The 16,119-nt window shown below is 43.2% G+C and overlaps 1 protein-coding gene across 2 annotated transcripts in view; it reads left to right on the top strand.

Moving 5' to 3' along the window:
- TP53BP2 (tumor protein p53 binding protein 2) overlaps positions 1-16,119 on the top strand; it is a 65,171-nt gene that overhangs the window by 32,953 nt on the left and 16,099 nt on the right. Inside the window, exons 4-12 of one of the 2 annotated variants that reach the window (XM_019549531.1) lie at positions 1,153-1,232; positions 2,093-2,194; positions 7,086-7,260; positions 8,661-8,839; positions 9,218-9,382; positions 9,737-9,974; positions 11,788-11,916; positions 13,972-14,120; positions 15,389-15,878. In XM_019549531.1, coding sequence (XP_019405076.1) covers positions 1,153-1,232; positions 2,093-2,194; positions 7,086-7,260; positions 8,661-8,839; positions 9,218-9,382; positions 9,737-9,974; positions 11,788-11,916; positions 13,972-14,120; positions 15,389-15,878 — 1,707 coding nt within the window. Of the gene's footprint in view, positions 1-1,152; positions 1,233-2,092; positions 2,195-7,085; positions 7,261-8,657; positions 8,840-9,217; positions 9,383-9,736; positions 9,975-11,787; positions 11,917-13,971; positions 14,121-15,388; positions 15,879-16,119 lie in introns of both variants that reach the window. The other variant, XM_019549530.1, reaches the window with a different exon arrangement.

Genomic DNA, 16,119 nt, shown 5'->3' with positions numbered 1-16,119 from the left:
AAGTTTCAAACTGCTTTAGTTACCTATAGCTTGGTCCAGATTGTCTCTTATATAAGAATTACCCTAGGTGTGCTGCATCTTGAGGAGTTTGTATCCTGTAGGTGGAGACTGGCAGAAGGGAATATGATATTCAGGTCTCTTTCTAACAACAGGGCCACCTGTGCAAGAAGTGTGCTGGCTGGAGAGGGAGGGTGGTATCTGTTGGGCCTAAGTGGCATTTGGCTTTAAGGACTTGCTTTATTTAATATAAGCCCATTGTTAACAATCTTGGGAATCAGAAATTAATGTTGACATTAAGTCACCATGAAAAGTAGAGATGAAAATACCCGTATCACAGAGCCTGTCTAGACATTGTTATGACTTAATGAAAAATGACTGTTAGTGTCCTTGTTTTCTGCATAAAGTCATAAGAAGAGAAAATCCTGACCTCACAAAATGAAAGGGAGGAGAGTTGCAGTTGATTTTAATGGGTCAGGATTTCATTAAGACTGCTTTGTCACATAATAGCATGCTCCTGTTCCTGATTTTTTTTGCAGATTTGCCTCAGAAGTGCATCTAGAAAAGTGACCAAATTGTAAATTCATGTTTAAAGAACATCGTATAGTAAAGTAAAGAATATCTTGTTCAGAAAGTGAGCTTATAATTTTTTTCCCAACATATGCCAAGACAAACCGTCAAGTTTACACATCATTCCCTGCATCAGAGTAAAGAATAAACTCTCACTGCTAGTGTGTGGGCTGACTAAGCTGCACTTGGAATTCTTCTCTATCCACCCATGTGAACTACACATGTTCTGTAGTAAGAAATAAGGCCAGTTCCTGTGCTTATGAAATAAGAAGACTGCATTCATGCCATTAACTTGCTTGTGTAAATGCTAGATCTAATTTGTTTAGACTCATTCTAATTTCCTTGAAGAAAGTGGCCAGGTACAGTGCAGCGAAGATGAGATCATTTTATCTGTTGAGCAGCCAGTAAATTGAGGTAAAATATTCAGGGTCTGCAGCAAAGTTTATTGTAGTATTGATGGCAATAAAACACTCTGTTTATACTGAAAATAAAACAAAGGGGGTGTGTTACAAGGATGTTATGTCTAAATGAGCAAGTAGAGTTATTTTTAAATATCCATCTTTCTCCTCCTGTGTTTTAATCTAGGGACTAGTCAGAGGTCTCAGGACCCGGGTCTAAAGAGGAATGGTGTAAAAATGCCTGGTGATCGAAGAATAGAGAATGGAGTAAGTGATCTCTGAGTTATTGGTGCAAATCAGAATTGGCAGCCAAAGGGAAGTATTTGATCGATTGCTAGCGCCTGTGCTGAAATACGTGACCAGTTCCTTCAATGAAAACTCTTCATCACTTGTCACTCTTGTTTCCAGTTCTTAGCATCTCTACAAAAGTTGTCAAGGGAATAAACTGAACTTTACAACTGTCATGTGCTATCACTGTCACATCACTGGTGTCAGCACATTGACAATGGTGGTGCAGGGAAGCCTACACCGTATTTGTCCAGTGACTGAATGGAGCAATTTGCAGTCTCCAGTGCTGTCAGTCTGTCTTGCAGGGTGATGAATGCTTTGGCCCCAATTTGTCAAAGCACTTAAATTTGTGCTGGACTTAATCCAGAAGGGCCCTTCTAAAAAAGGTGCTTTGGAAAATATTGTGTAAATGTAGTTGCATGCTGTTTTGATATCAGTGGGACTTGTCAAGTACTTAAAAATGGGATTGTGCTTAAGTGCTGGATTGTGGACAAAAGGCTCCTTATCTTGCAAGCTTGTATCATGCTGTTATGTATGGTACCAAATGGTAGCCAAGCAGGTTTAAGTGGTTTGTAATTGTCCCAATAGACAGGGTTGTGGTGGTGTTAATTTTCTATTATTTTCATTTAGATCAATAAATATTTATTTGGGTATTTATTCTATAAAGATTTTTTTTGAAAGATTCAGAACTATTTGCAGATGGAATGAGCAGATCAATTAGAATGCAGAGCACTCCTTCCAAAGGCTTTTATTCATCACTTAGTATTCCCCTGAGTTGAATATGCATTTTCTATATCTGAAAGCATTTCATTCATCATAGTTTGGATTTTCATCTGCAGGTCAGCACTCCCAGAATGGATATGACTCTAGCTGAACTACAGGAAATGGCCTCACGCCAACAGCAGCAGATTGAAGTTCAACAACAAATGCTGGCTAACAAGGTAAACTTGAAATAAGTTTGTTTACAGTCCAGGAACAAAAGCTTGGAAGAGCACTTTTTCTTTTTTCTGAGTACGCTCAGTACTTTAACATCCAAACACACCAAAGGGCGCCAACCTGAATAAGTCTCTGGTTCCTTGCAGTGATTTTTATGAGAGAAGATTTATTTGGGACAGCTTAAATGACAGAACACTTTTAAAATAAAATGCTGTTACTAAGGTCCAGCTTGCTTGTAGGATGGGGAGTAACGCACCAATTCATTGCAACAGCTCTGCCAACCCCCACTGTGCCCTGTATATTGACCAGCTGTTTACTGGGATTCATTGGGATTTGCTTGGATTTTGTCTCTGGGTACAGGAATCTGCTGTCATGATCTCTTGATTTTTCATTATAAAGTTCAACATGTCTGGTTTCCTAGGGTCCCTGTCTGGATAAGATGGAAAATATTTGATAAAAAATAACTTACAAATGTGCTTACTAAAGAAGTTGGCAGATACTGTTCAGCAAAACTGATGACAGAACAAGGAATCCCAGGGAATTGAATTGTCACATCAAACCTTTTAAATTCTGAGAACATTTATGAGCAGACAAAGTTCTTTTGGATAAATGAGATCGTTTATTAGACCAACTAAATAGTTGGAAAAATTGTTCTTTACAAGCTTCTGGACAGAAACACTCTTCAGGCACCCTGTTGATGTTTGTGTACTCTCTTAGGTAGAATAGAAGCTTAAGCTAATATGTAGGTCTGTGAAAATGCAAATATGTGGCAGGGAAGATCACAGGGGATGGAAGTTAATGGTTGTCAGACAAGTAGGTGGGGGAGGAAAAAAATGCAAAAAGAGGAAAATGTTGACCAGTGATAAAATGTAGCTGGGCAAATGCGGAGAGGTTACCTGGGGTTATCAGATGGCAGGAAGGTTATAATGTGCCATAAATCCAATATCTATGTGTAGTTCACAATTTTTGTTTATTTGGTCTAATAAGGTATCACATTTACCCAAAAAACCTTGTCTGCCTGTATCCTTAGATCAACCCAGCTATAACAAACACTCCTGAGAACATTATGAAATGTTTCCAGTTAATGGGGTGGGAGAGCTTCCCTGGGTCTTAGGGTGTTCTGCACCAGGGAAGAAGGACTGTACTGGGACTCTTGGAAACATATTTAGACTTGTTCAAACCTCCTTTCTCTGCTAGAAACCCAGCTTCTCTCCTGCCAGGTCCCATTGCTTGCTCTTATTGTCAGTGGTAGCTGTGGGCTGAGTAGTAGTAAGGAGAGAAATCGGAGAGAGATGCCGTGAGCCAAAGAGAATTGGCTAGACTGGGAGGTAGGATGGGGAGGGAGAAAGATTGTGAGGTTTGTTTGGAGATGGGCTCTTGCAGTGTATATTGGAGTTGGGGGAGGAGAGAAGGGCAAGAGAGGTAGAGGATGATTAGGTTGGGAGGAAAACAGTTTCCTTGGCTGTCATCCTTTTGTTATATGATCTGAATCAGTAGACCTTACTGTAGAAGTGAAAGGGTTAATGCACAGACACTTGTACGTGATTGAAACACTTTAGTTTTTCTCATGCTGTTTGCTAAGTCTGCTCATATTCCAGTAAGTCTTACTCAATTAAGTGCTGCTATAGCAACTACACAGTGGTATACTGTCTTTTAATACTAAATCTCACTCTCAAAATGATATCCACTAGGACTTAGTCTTCATTTGCATTTGGCAGTGCGCAAGTGTTCAAGGGAGATATGTTGCCCAGAGGTGCTGTGTCAGGAAAATGGGAAGTTGCTAGCTGAACCCACCTGTGCTGAGTAACTGGAGTTTTCTTCTCAAAGTGAAAGCTGCCAGCAAGTGCCTCCTATACTGTACTTGTGGTAGTTGGGCTGTTGGAGCCTCCCAACAATACAATTGGTCCAGTAAGAGATTATCATAAAAAAAAAAATCCTTACTTTACCTGTACAACTTAATCAGGGCAGAGTGGTGTCTCTGTAGTCCCTCTAGACTAGATAGAGTAGGGTATCATGTTATCAAGGATGTTTGCTTTTAGGCTCTATTTGCCAGGTTATGTAACCGTTTAGAGCCAGGAGTCATCAGTTACAGGGAACAGAGATAGCAGTATTTTTGAATTGCCACATCTTTAAATGAGAAATAGGAAAGCTAGATATATTTCTTTCCAAAGAGACCATACAAGAAAAAATGAATTTGCATACTACAGTCTCTTTTGTAGTTGTTTTTCTAGGTCTGCACCAGCAGGGCAGATGACTATCCACCAGGGAGGTTTGCCTTGTAGTCTGGACCTTGCAACTAAGTTCCCTATTGGCTGTTTTACAGAAAGATCTGTTCCAATTAAGATGCCTCTTCTTTTCCTGCTAGATGAAAGGTTTTCTTAGGGTGATAGCTTTAATTGGACCAGCTGCATAGTTGGGATAGTTGCCTCTTCCTTTCCTGAAAGACTGCTAGAAAGTCTGGCCTGTTCCCATACACACGCTTTCTACTCCTTTTAGTTGTATCCTCTGTGCTTAAGAGGAATTTTTAATTAAATCTTTCCTGATAAACTCCCAAGATAAGAAGATGTACCCGTTTTTAAGGGGGGTGCTGTGATACTAGTTGGTTAACCAGTACTAGATTAAAACTCCGAACTGATGCAGCACATGCTGCAGGTGCTGCAAACTGTTAAAGCAACTTTTGCCTTCTTTTTGCCTGTCTTAAGGTTGGGCATTCAAACTTTAGGTGCCTTAAAGGGTCTTGATTTTTGACAAAGTGCTGAGCACAAACCAGAAATGCTAGTCAAACGCTTTTAAAAACTGTTGGACCTGAGACTTTGGTGGGTGCTTGGGAAACCATTGATTCTCCATTAACCACAAACTACAGTGGGCAGTTGTATTCTCCGTATCTTGAAGTGTTTTCTAGAAAGGCCTCAGTCTTTCTCTAAATGTACTTTCTGGGTTCAGTACAGGAGAAAACAGGTGACACTTAATAGCTCACAATACACAGGAAATCAGACTAGGTCAGTGGTCTCTCACTTTTTAGTCATGTACCCCTCTAAGTTTGTTACACAGATGCATTCTCCCTCCCTCATGGGTGGAAAGGCCTGGCCCAGCCAGCAGGCAGGTCCTGGGCAGGGCTACTGCTGCAGTCCCAGGGACTTGCTCAGCTCCCTGGTGTCCTGCTCACTCCAGGCAGCAGGTAGAGAAGTGGTGGGGGCAGGGGCGGAGCTGCAGCTGTGTGGGAGTGCAGAGCATGGGGCTAGCGGCAGTGTGGAGCCCACGTCCGGGGGGTGGCAGTAGCATGGAGCTCAGATCGGCAGGGTGTGGGAGGGAGGATGGGAGATTGTGGAGAACACCCCCCCCCACTTCCTCCATGGTGCACAGCTGGGCACCAGTGGCAACATCAGATGCGGGCACTCGGGGTAGACCAGCCAGCACTGTCAACATCATGGCAAGGAGTGCAGCCCCTGCTAGGCCATCTCTATCGCCGGCGCTCCCTACTGCATACGTGCAGTCCCTGTACTTGTGCAGCATGGGAAGCCCCATGTGCTGAAACCAGCTGCCTTTGCTGTGCACTGTCAGACATGAGTACCCTGAGCACCCCCACCTGTTGCTTAGCTATGCAGGGAATGTGGAGGGGGTCCCTCCAGCCCCTGCACTCTCCCTCATACCCCACAAACGCCATACACCCACACCCTACCCCCATATATACACAACAGCCCCCCACAACCCACCATACACACACCTTCCCCCCCAGCCGCACCCCCACACAATATACAAGACTAAGAATTAATTTTTGATTTATTATGCAATCACCTGTATATACACTACATAAATCCTGACCAAAATATTTCTTGTAATAAAATTAAAATATGTTATAGTAGATGTTTGACTTTTAGCATATGATCTGGTTTTATTTCTGGTTCTAAGATGGCACCCCTCTCCTCCCCCCACCCCACCCCAGAGTAGTACTTTTGAGGGGCAAGGGGAGAGACTTTGGTGGCAAAGGTTGGGTTAGGGGGTGGGACTTCCAGTCCCAAGACAGTGACCCGAGGTGGGGCAACTGAAGAGGCAGAGCTACCCATGCAGCCCTCGAAAGCTCACCGAACTTCGTTAAGCAGTCCTCCACCTGCAATATTTTCCCACCCCTGCAGTAACCTCTCTCACAAATGAAAGGATATTGCAGACTCCCTCATGTTTTGTTTTTTTTCCTTTATCCTTATTTATATTTACCCCTTCTCAGGTATCCTCCAGAAATTTGCAACACTCCCTATTGGAGAATCACAAGACTAGATCTAGTGCAGAGGTGGCCATTCTGCAGTATAGCTGCCACAAGTAGTCTGTTTGTGTTTGACATGTGGCAGCCTGGGGAAAGGACAGGCAGTGCAGTAGCAGACAGGGCAGAAAGCTAAGTACATTAGGCAGGAAGCAAAAAGCAGATCAGACAGTGGAAATGGATTGGAGTGGCACTCAAGGAGGTTATAGGATTAATTTGTGGCACCCCTGCCAAAAAGATTGGATCTCAGTGATCTAGTGGGCCCTTCTGACTTTAACCTATGGAAAACTGCAAGCAGTTGCTGAGTTTAGTAGGAGGATATCAGTGACTCCTGATTGTTTTTTACCATTTGAAGAGTCAACTTGAACCCTTCCAGCCAATGCCTGAAGGATAAATTTGACTGGTTCAGAGTGTGGGTTCTAGGACGTTTGTCTTGCCATTTGAAACCTTTGCCACTTCTGTAATCTTCCTACTTGCTATTATTTGTGTTCACTGTGATCATGACTCGGAGGTCTGTCCCAGTCAAATGTCTGAGTCTTTGTACGGCCTGTGACACACACTGCTTTCCTCTCCTGAGACCACTTCATAATGTAGTTTAAAAAAAAAGTAATTGCTGAATTGGCTTGTGCCTGTACCTGCAGGAGCAGCGTTTGAAATTCCTGAAACAGCAGGACCAACGACAACAACAACAAGCTGCTGAACAGGAAAAGCTTAAGCGACTGAAGGAAATAGCTGAAAATCAGGAAGCCAAGCTGAAGAAAGTGAGAGCACTCAAAGGTCATGTTGAGCAGAAGAGACTTAGCAATGGCAAACTAGGTGAGGTGCTTCTGGGGGTAAGATTGTGGTGGGAATCTGCATAAATGTTCATAAAACACTCTTGCACTGTGGAATTTTCATTTAAAGTTTGCATTGTTGACTGTTTTCTGAAATTATTTAACTTCCCTGTTAATACTCCCTTAGTACTTCACTGATGAACTTCCCTCCTTGATGTTAGCACCCTTCATCTATACTCTTCATCCCCTCACAGATGCATGTGCTGTTTGGTAATATTGTTCACGATGCTGTTCAGGAGGTGATTTTATTTTTAATTGCAAAAATAAACTGCAGTCTAATTTGCCACCAGATGATGGTAGGCATGTCCCATCCTGGCCAGTTGGTCACATAGCCAATACTTTATTTCAGACTTCATATCAATTCACATGGTTCTCTTCTCTTCCTTTTTCCCCCTTTCCTCCCCCCACTAGCCTGTAGCTCCAGTCCTTGGCAGCAGCTGTGATCCAAGAGTTAAATTAAAAGGTGCTCTTTAAGCATCAAAATGATGCACAGTGCATTGCAGCTATAACGCAAGGCAAAACCTTTTCCCTGAGAAGCTACAATGTAATTCAAATAGATAATATAGTGAGCAAAGACATCAAATTGTGAGTTCAAAGGCAGAAGTTGTGAAGCAGCACAGTAAGGAAAAGTGGACAAAGACCTTGGAAGGATTTTTAATGCAGCTTGAATGATGTTTGGCTTGTTGCATCTCATTAGTTACTTAAACTTTTTTGGGGGTCTTACTTGATGTATTTGGGCTAGAAGAGGACCTGATGGAGTAGTATAGTAGTGTGTTGTTTGCTATACCCCTGAAAGCCCATTCAGAGCTCTGAAGAAATATTGATCAGATAACTAATAATTTGCGTATTTACGCATTAAACTCAGACCACCTAAACTAAAAACTCTGCATATCATAAGTGCCTATCTAAAGATAGTTAAACTTTTTTTGGTGCAGCTCTCATGGAAATCTGGATTTAGCTTTATCCAGATAAATACATCCTGATAACTAATAATTTGATTCTGTACGAACAATCTCATCTTTCTACTCTTCTGTCCCTCAAATGATCAAAGCAACTTTTCTCTTTTTTTTATTTATCATCAGTGGACTGGGCTGAGCATACTGAGGTGCAGAGTTGATAAAACTTTACGTTTTGCTGGAAATTAATTATCCTGTTGCATAATTGCAAAGACTAAGGAGGAGGTGGGGAAGCTTCTTAAACTGAGAAGTGCCTGCAATAGATTCTTGTGTCTGAGCAATCTGTAACTGTATGTTGGAAACCTGGTCCCTTGGCTGTTTTGAAGAACTGCAGGGTGCTCTCTGTTCCTTTAACTGCTGCCTGGAAGCAACTCGCATTTGGTCCTTTCTCAACTGCGGCTATTGTGTGCCTCTTCTTCTCTAGTGGAAGAAATTGAACAGATGAACAGTTTGTTCCAGCAGAAGCAGCGAGAGCTGGTACTGGCTGTGTCAAAGGTAGAGGAACTTACCAGACAACTGGAGATGCTGAAGAATGGCCGAATTGATGGTTACCATGACAACCAGTCAGCTGTTGCTGAGCTTGACCGGCTGTACAAGGAGCTGCAGGTAACGTCAAATCCACTTTCCAGATCAGAATTCCCAATTACAGCTAAAAGTTGGGAGGGTCACTTCTTGCCTTGGAAAGAGAGTTAATTGCTGTTGCAACAAAAGCTAAAGATGCGTGGTCTGCTCAGGCTCGTGAGGATAGCACGTTAATCAGATTCAGGAGAACAGGTGGAGTAGACAGCATTGAGAAGGTTTGGATATTACAATCATCATGCTGTTAGGGAACAAAAAGAAAAAGTAGTGTGAATTGGTGAACTTGACTTTACTTTTTTAGCTTTTAGAATTGTTAGAATTCCAAGAACTTCCTGCTTTCCCTCCAGAAAGTTGATTTTTGGTTTGGTTTTGTTGTTTTCCTCTCACCGTCTTGAATATATTCAGCTGAGGAACAAACTGAACCAGGAGCAGAATGCCAAGCTGCAGCAACAGAGGGAGTGTTTAAACAAGCGCAACTCTGAGGTGGCAGTCATGGATAAACGTGTTAATGAGCTGAGAGAGCGCCTGTGGAAAAAGAAGGCAGCACTGCAGCAGAAGGAAAATGTACCAGTAAGTGCAGGATATTTTAATAACAGAAGCATAATTCTGTTTTAGTCTGCTGCCAAAATAGTCTTAAGACCTAGCTTGGGGGGAATGTTGTTCTAGTGCTAAACTTTACTCCAGGGTAGATCTAGTTTTGTAGTACTCAAGTGCTTTTCACGTTGCAGTGGTGTTTAACTACTTAGTTATTTATGGGCAAAGTCTCTTATCTTGTTTTTGCAGAGCTTGTGTGTATTTGTCTGGACCTTAAAAGCACTTTTTTTTTTAATAAAGGAGCCCTGCTACTTTTTTGCCTTTGTCTCCTGTTTGCATGTCCTGTGGTGTGCATTGCAGTATTAATGATGGTTCCCCTTCTTTATTCAGATTTCCTCAGATGGGAATTCGCCTCAGCAAGTGGTATCCACTCCCAGTCGAGTGGCAGCAGTAGGTCCATATATCCAGTCCTCCACTATGCCACGCATTGCCTCCAGGCCTGAACTTCTGGTGAAACCTGCATTTCCAGACAGCACCTTGAACTTGCAGGCACCTGATGGTCCACTGAAAACACAAACACTACCAAATATGAGAGCTGGGAGTGTCTTGCAAGCAAAAGCACCTGGTGGTAATTTATTTTTCAAGTTCTGGTCATTCTGCAAAAAAATGTTTTCCACTTCTGTTCTCCTGAATCTGACTCGCTCACTCCAGATAGTTAGTTAGATAAGTACATAGAAACTTCAAACAATATTTCAGCTAATTGAAAGCCAATCTGCTCCATTCTATTCTTGTATCTGAAAGTGGCAAAGTCTACTTTGTTTGGATGGTTTTAACCTTCATGTTGTAAGGGAATGTTTTTAATCTGTTTAACAAAACAAAAGAAAAAAGCAGATTATTTTAGCCAAAAGTCCCTGTTTTTCCATAGTTACATAATCTTCTAATCGGAAATTGGAGTTTGTGTAAACAAATGCAAAACAGTGGAGCACTGGAAGAGGTTTTTTTACAGACTTTAAACTAACAAAAGTTACTCTACTATGTGTAAATGATATTCACTGTAGTTTTTAGAAATGGTTAACTGTTCTGTCTTCAGTGCAGATTAGGGAGACTTTTCTTAGTTCTTGTATCCTGATGGTGGTGAGAATTCTGAAGATGTCAAACACTTCACAAACAATCAAACCTTTATCCTTTTATTTTAGGAAAAAAATGTATTAAAAAAAAATGTTGACCTGTTGGTACCACACTGCTCTGTTAGGAGTCTGTAGTCTGATTCCTTGTTCTGGCCTCTTTTGCTAGTAAAGGAGGAGTGTTTATGGGGTATGCATGGGCTCTATATGTAATGTTGCCCCAAAATGTACTTAAAAGAAAAATGTATTTAAAAAAACCCAAAAAACTACTCATTTTCTAAATGGTGAAAGATCTGAATAGAATACTTGTGCCTGTTCTACTTTGCTGCTTCTGTGATCATGGATGTTTAAAAAGAAATGGCCATTGCACCAGATGCTTTAGTAAATGGAAAAGCAGTTTCAGTTTTTATGGTTTTGGAAGTAGAAACCAAAACTCCTGGAGTGGACTGTGAGCCCTGAATAGAGTAAAACCCAAATGCTTCTTTTAGCAATTTGTCAAATACATCTTGTTTAAGAAACCTTGCTTTCTGTAGTGCTTGGTTACTTGTCCCACTCAGGGTCTGCTTTGTAGACTTCTATAGAATGGACAGTTACTGGTTATGAGAGGCCTTTTCCAATACTTAATATACATTTTGTTGCTTGCTGTTAGTATTTGAAAAATATTTCTACAGTGTAAGAAGAGTGCCACCTTAAGTTTATAGATAACTTTTGAGTTTTTTGCTGTATCAAAAATAAGAGTAAGATGCACACATCAGTTTAATTGTTTTTGAAGCGGGCTTGATACCTATTTTGTTAAATTTAAAGTTTAGCCCTTTCCAATTCCATGGGTTTCATGTTGAAATATGGATGATTTTTCTGCTCTTCTGGATGTTACAGGATGGATTTACTGCTGCTTTAAAGTATCACATATTTCAGTTTCCATGAAATGTTTTCCCATTACTTCCCACTCAATGCCTTGCTTTATTGATTCTGGTTTTTTTCAATCAAGAAAAGTTTCCTTATTAACTAGGAATGGGCCAGTAAAAGACACCTAGAAGAATTTTTGCTCAAAAGTTGGTGCATTTTGAAGATGCAACTGAGAGCTGAAACCAGTGAGGTTCTTTTGTTTTGATAAATTTGGAGTTTTCTTAGTCTTTTTATGTTAATGTCAAGGCAACCTCTTATGAAAGCCTAGTGAAATCTAGAGTAGTAAAACAAGATTTAGGATTTAAGAAATATATTGGATGAACAAATTTCAGGAATAATCTAAAGTGCAGCAGCTGGTGAGAATTGTTTTAGTTTAATCTGTTTTTCTTCCTTCTTCCTCCTACACGCTAGGTCCTACAATCCCAGGTTCAAAGCCTTTACCATCTGTTTCTGACTGGAGCAATTCAAATGCAGATGGCCTTACTAGTCAAGTACCAGCCTCCATGTTGGCCAAAGGAAATATGACCAATGAAGGGCAATGTGAGTTTTACCTGTCCCGTACAAAAGGGTTTTTTTATTTTGTTTCTTACTCGCATTTGGTAATCTGAAAACTGTGGAGAAACTGTTAATGGTAAATGGTTCTTTTCTAGGCCTCGGCTCAAATTTTTAATTCAGTTTAGAATTTAGAGTTACTGTTTCAGTTGGTTGCTCACAGCTTTGTTATAATAATCTACAAGGGTATGTGTGGGAAAAGAGGTGAAGAGTTTAAGACCTATAAGTCTGGATGGTGCTGTAGTAGAATGTACTGGCTGCAAATATGCTGTTGCTTTGTTGACAGCTTATCACATACTACTTTTTTTCCCCTTTGGGCCTTGAGTAAGTCATTATGGGAAAGGACTTGCGTATATAATATAATTTTACAGTACAACAGAGATTAGGCAATGGATTTGTATGGAATGCTTTGGAAAGCAATGATCCTGCCTCAGGCAGGGGGTTGGAATGGATGACCTCCCAAGGCCCGTTCCAGACCTACTTCTCTGATTCTGTGATTATTCTAATATTATAAAAGCCTTAATCTGTCTGTCTGTCCGTAACACTTTATTCATGCTCTGATTGGCTGACAAACAGCTAATCAGAGTGCAAAGCAGCATTCGGACAAGTGGCAGCACAACGCCATGATGGTGGGGACATCGGATGGGGGAGGGGGTGAGGCCAGTGCAGGAGGGGAGTGGGGTTGGAACGCCGCAGGGGGCCGAGGATACCAGCTGGCCTCGGCCCACCCCTTCCCCCTTCCGTTGTTGCAGTCTGCAGGGCTGACGCAGCAGGGGTGGGGGGAGGAGTGGGCCTGACGGGGGGAGGGGAGAGGAGTGGGCACACTGTGGTGGCAATGGGGGAGGAAAGGAGTGGGCCTGGGCCCAGTGCAGGGCCCGAGTGGGGGAAGAAGCTGGCCCGCTACGGCGGTGGGGGGAGCAGTGGGCCCAGTCCCCCACATCAGTGCCGAGCCCACTCCTCCCATCCCCCCACCACTTCCAGGTTGGCCCGGGCCTGCTACTACCCCCTCTTCCCCCCCCCACTGCGGCAGCCCCGTTTCTCCCCACCCTTGGGCTCGGTCCTCTCTCACCTCAAGCCCGCTCCTCCCCTCCACCTGCCACTGTGGCAGGCAGGGGGGGAGTGCACCCAGACCCCAACCAGCAGGAGGGAAGGTGGGGTGGTAAATGGGCCCAGATGGGGGTGGGTGGCATGGGGCTCCATCCCTGCCTGCTCTCCCCCGTTCATTCTTGATGGGCAGTTGGCTAGGGTGTGTACATATATACCGGGGTGGACCCAGAAGGGGTGCAGTGGTGCCCTTTTAGCTTGGACCAGGGTTGGAGCTGTGGGGGAGTGGAGGGTTCAAAGCTGCTCTTGCCCACTCCAGCTAGGCTGCGTGGGGGATGGACTTAGAAACAGTAGCAGCAGTAGGTGGGATGGGCAGGTGAGTTCTCCCACCCTGCCCAGTCTTCCTGGAGCAATCACAGGGAGTGGGGAACTCACCTTGCCCTTCCCATTGCTACTCCCATTGTTCCTGTTCCCAGCTGAGCCCAGCCCCCATGCAGCCAGGCTGGAGTGGGTAGGAGTGGCTTTTGAAACTTTCCCCATCCCTGAGAAAACAGGGAAAGCAGCAGCTGCTGGCAGGGGAGTAGGGGAAGGGGAAGCGGGGTTCTTACCTGATTTGGGGACCTTAGAGTCTGCAGAGGCTCCTTGGCTTGGTCCAATCTGAAAGGGTGGTGCAGCTGTACTGGTGCACCCGTGGGACAGTGGGGAAGGCAGCAGCTACAGTTGGGGTGGGGGGGACCTGTCCTTGAGCATGGAAGGGAAGGAGGTATTCTTATCAGCTCTGGGAACATTAAAATGTCCTCAGAGGCCCCCATGGCCCATTTTGCTGCATTGGTGGGCTGCAGGGGAAGAGGCTTCCATAGCCCCCTTTACCAGATTTTGGATCTGTCCTTGTATGTGCCTATGTTCATGCGTGTAAAGGGGGATGTTGCTGCACAGAGCAGGTCTGTTTGTGTGTGTTTGGATCCCAAGTGTCTCTCTTGATCCTGACATTCCTATTAGTTGGTGATGGAGAAACTCCACTGCGAGAAAAAGAGAAGAAGGTGCGTCCTTTCTCAATGTTTGACTCGGTGGATCAGTCTGCTGGCGTATCAACCCTGGGCCCACTTCGGAAAAATCAGAGCAGTGAAGATCTCTTACGCGATGCTCAGGTATGCAGAAAATGCTCAGTCCTTGCTTCTATACTTAACTTATCTAATTTTTCTGCATTCCAAGAAATCCATCTAAATAACACAGATATACCTTTTAAAGGAATCCACTAGCATCTCTGGGTGTTACTTGAAGGGGATAGCCTGGATAAAAGAAAATGAGCAGGTAATTCTTGTAAGTGACACCAAGCCACTCTGAATATCTATATATTGATTGTATACGTGTAGTTGTGCTACTGGCACCAGCCTCTCTGAACTCAGTATTCATTTTAACTTGGCTAGTAGGTAGAACATGTATTTTTAAACCAAACATTTAGGTTTGGGCATGTCTGTTTAGACTCTATTAATGCTGTTCGATAGCATCCTTCAGATCTTGAATAAGCTGCTACAGAACTTTCCCTGAAAGTTTTGTTATGAGATGGGGGATGGTTGGGTGTGGAAAAACTGGAGAGATGCAACTAAATGTGAAAATGGGAAGGAATACAAAAGTTAAAGTAAGCTGCTTGTGTTTTGTATTTTGGTAAGCCTCCTATCTACCCTTGCAGCTATTGACGCCTTCATGACCTGCTTACAATAACAGGCCTTTCCACCTGCCCAGCATTCAAGACTGTTTGGTCTATTCAGGAGCTGTATGCAAGAAAGCTTTCAGGAGCCTTTCTTGTGAATATCAGTAGGTTTTAAACAGGACTGCAGAAGGGTTTGACTCTAGCTGACTTCTTGCCCCTGAAGCAGGGGGCTGGACTCGATAATCTTCCAGTGTCCCTTCCAGCCCTAATGTCTGTGAAATCTATGAAGTAGTGAGGTGTCTAGCCATTGTGCTATCCATAGAGCATTTCATTTCTTCCCACTAGATCTAATAGGACATACTTGACCACACTTGCTGTCTACACTAAGCTGGCAGCAGCTGTTGTCTGCTATTTGCTGCCTGCTTCTGGTGTTCAGTTGTGCCACCAGAGCCCAAAGAGCAATTTGGGCAGGTACTAGCTTCTGAATGGACTACAGCAGTTAGCTAGAGATGTAGGATTGTCTCCCTGTATCTGATGCAGGCTGCTAGGTGGTGGCAAAAGCCTTACTTTCCTCTGCAGAGGTGCAATAAGTCTTCTGGAAGAGTGGAGGGTTCTGTTACTGCAGAAGAGCTTGGCATATGAGCACACTTCTAGTTTTCCTGGCAGAACTGGAGTTCTGCTGGAAACACTTTTTTAGTGCAGACTGCACTGCTGCTTGATCAGGATTTTTGTTAACTTGGCTGCTTTTTGGTTGTTGTTTTTCAGACTCCCAATAAGAATGTGACAAAAGTACCACCGCCTGTTCCCACTAAACCAAAGCAGATCAACTTGCCTTACTTTGGTCAAGCCAGTCAGCTGCCGCCTTCAGAGACTAAGCCTGATGGAAATCCACAGAAGCTGCCTTTGGCTGTTGTATCCATGGGGAACAAACCGAAACCACCAGCACAGCAGCCACCACATTCTTCTCAGCAGATCCAGCAGAGAATCTCTGTGCCCCCAAGTGGACCCTCCACTAGCCAGGACCAAATTCATTCCTCATCTAAACAGGAGAGTCCACCTGCAGCAGCTGTGAGACCATTCACCCCTCAGCCATCCAAAGAGACTCCCCTTCAACCCTTTCGAAAGCCACAGATTGTTGCTGCGAGTTCAATATACAGCATGTATACACAGCAGCAGACTCCTGGGAAGAACTTCCAGCAGGCAGTGCAGAGTGCCTTGACCAGGGCACAGACCAGAGCATCGCACTTTCCTAGTGGTAAGGAAGAGGTTGTATTTCACTTCTGTCTGAAATATAGCATGTCCTGTGGGAACTGTAGTGTGCATATAGCTGTCCTTGGGGAGTCAAGTTTGTTATAATTGTAAGTAGTAGTCGTAAGATGTAGATATCAAAAAAAAGAATTTATGAAGTGCACAGTATTAATACTGGCTTTTTTTTTTTTTTTTTTTTTTTTTTTTTTTTAAGTTAAGTGTGTAATAAAAATCTGAATTTGACCTTT

Source organism: Crocodylus porosus, unplaced genomic scaffold (genome assembly GCF_001723895.1).
Source record: "Crocodylus porosus isolate Cpor-Errol unplaced genomic scaffold, CroPor_comp1, whole genome shotgun sequence".
NCBI classification, from domain to species: domain Eukaryota; kingdom Metazoa; phylum Chordata; order Crocodylia; family Crocodylidae; genus Crocodylus; species Crocodylus porosus.
Note: the sequence above shows the minus strand (reverse complement) of the source record. Positions and strands in the feature narration are given on the sequence as shown.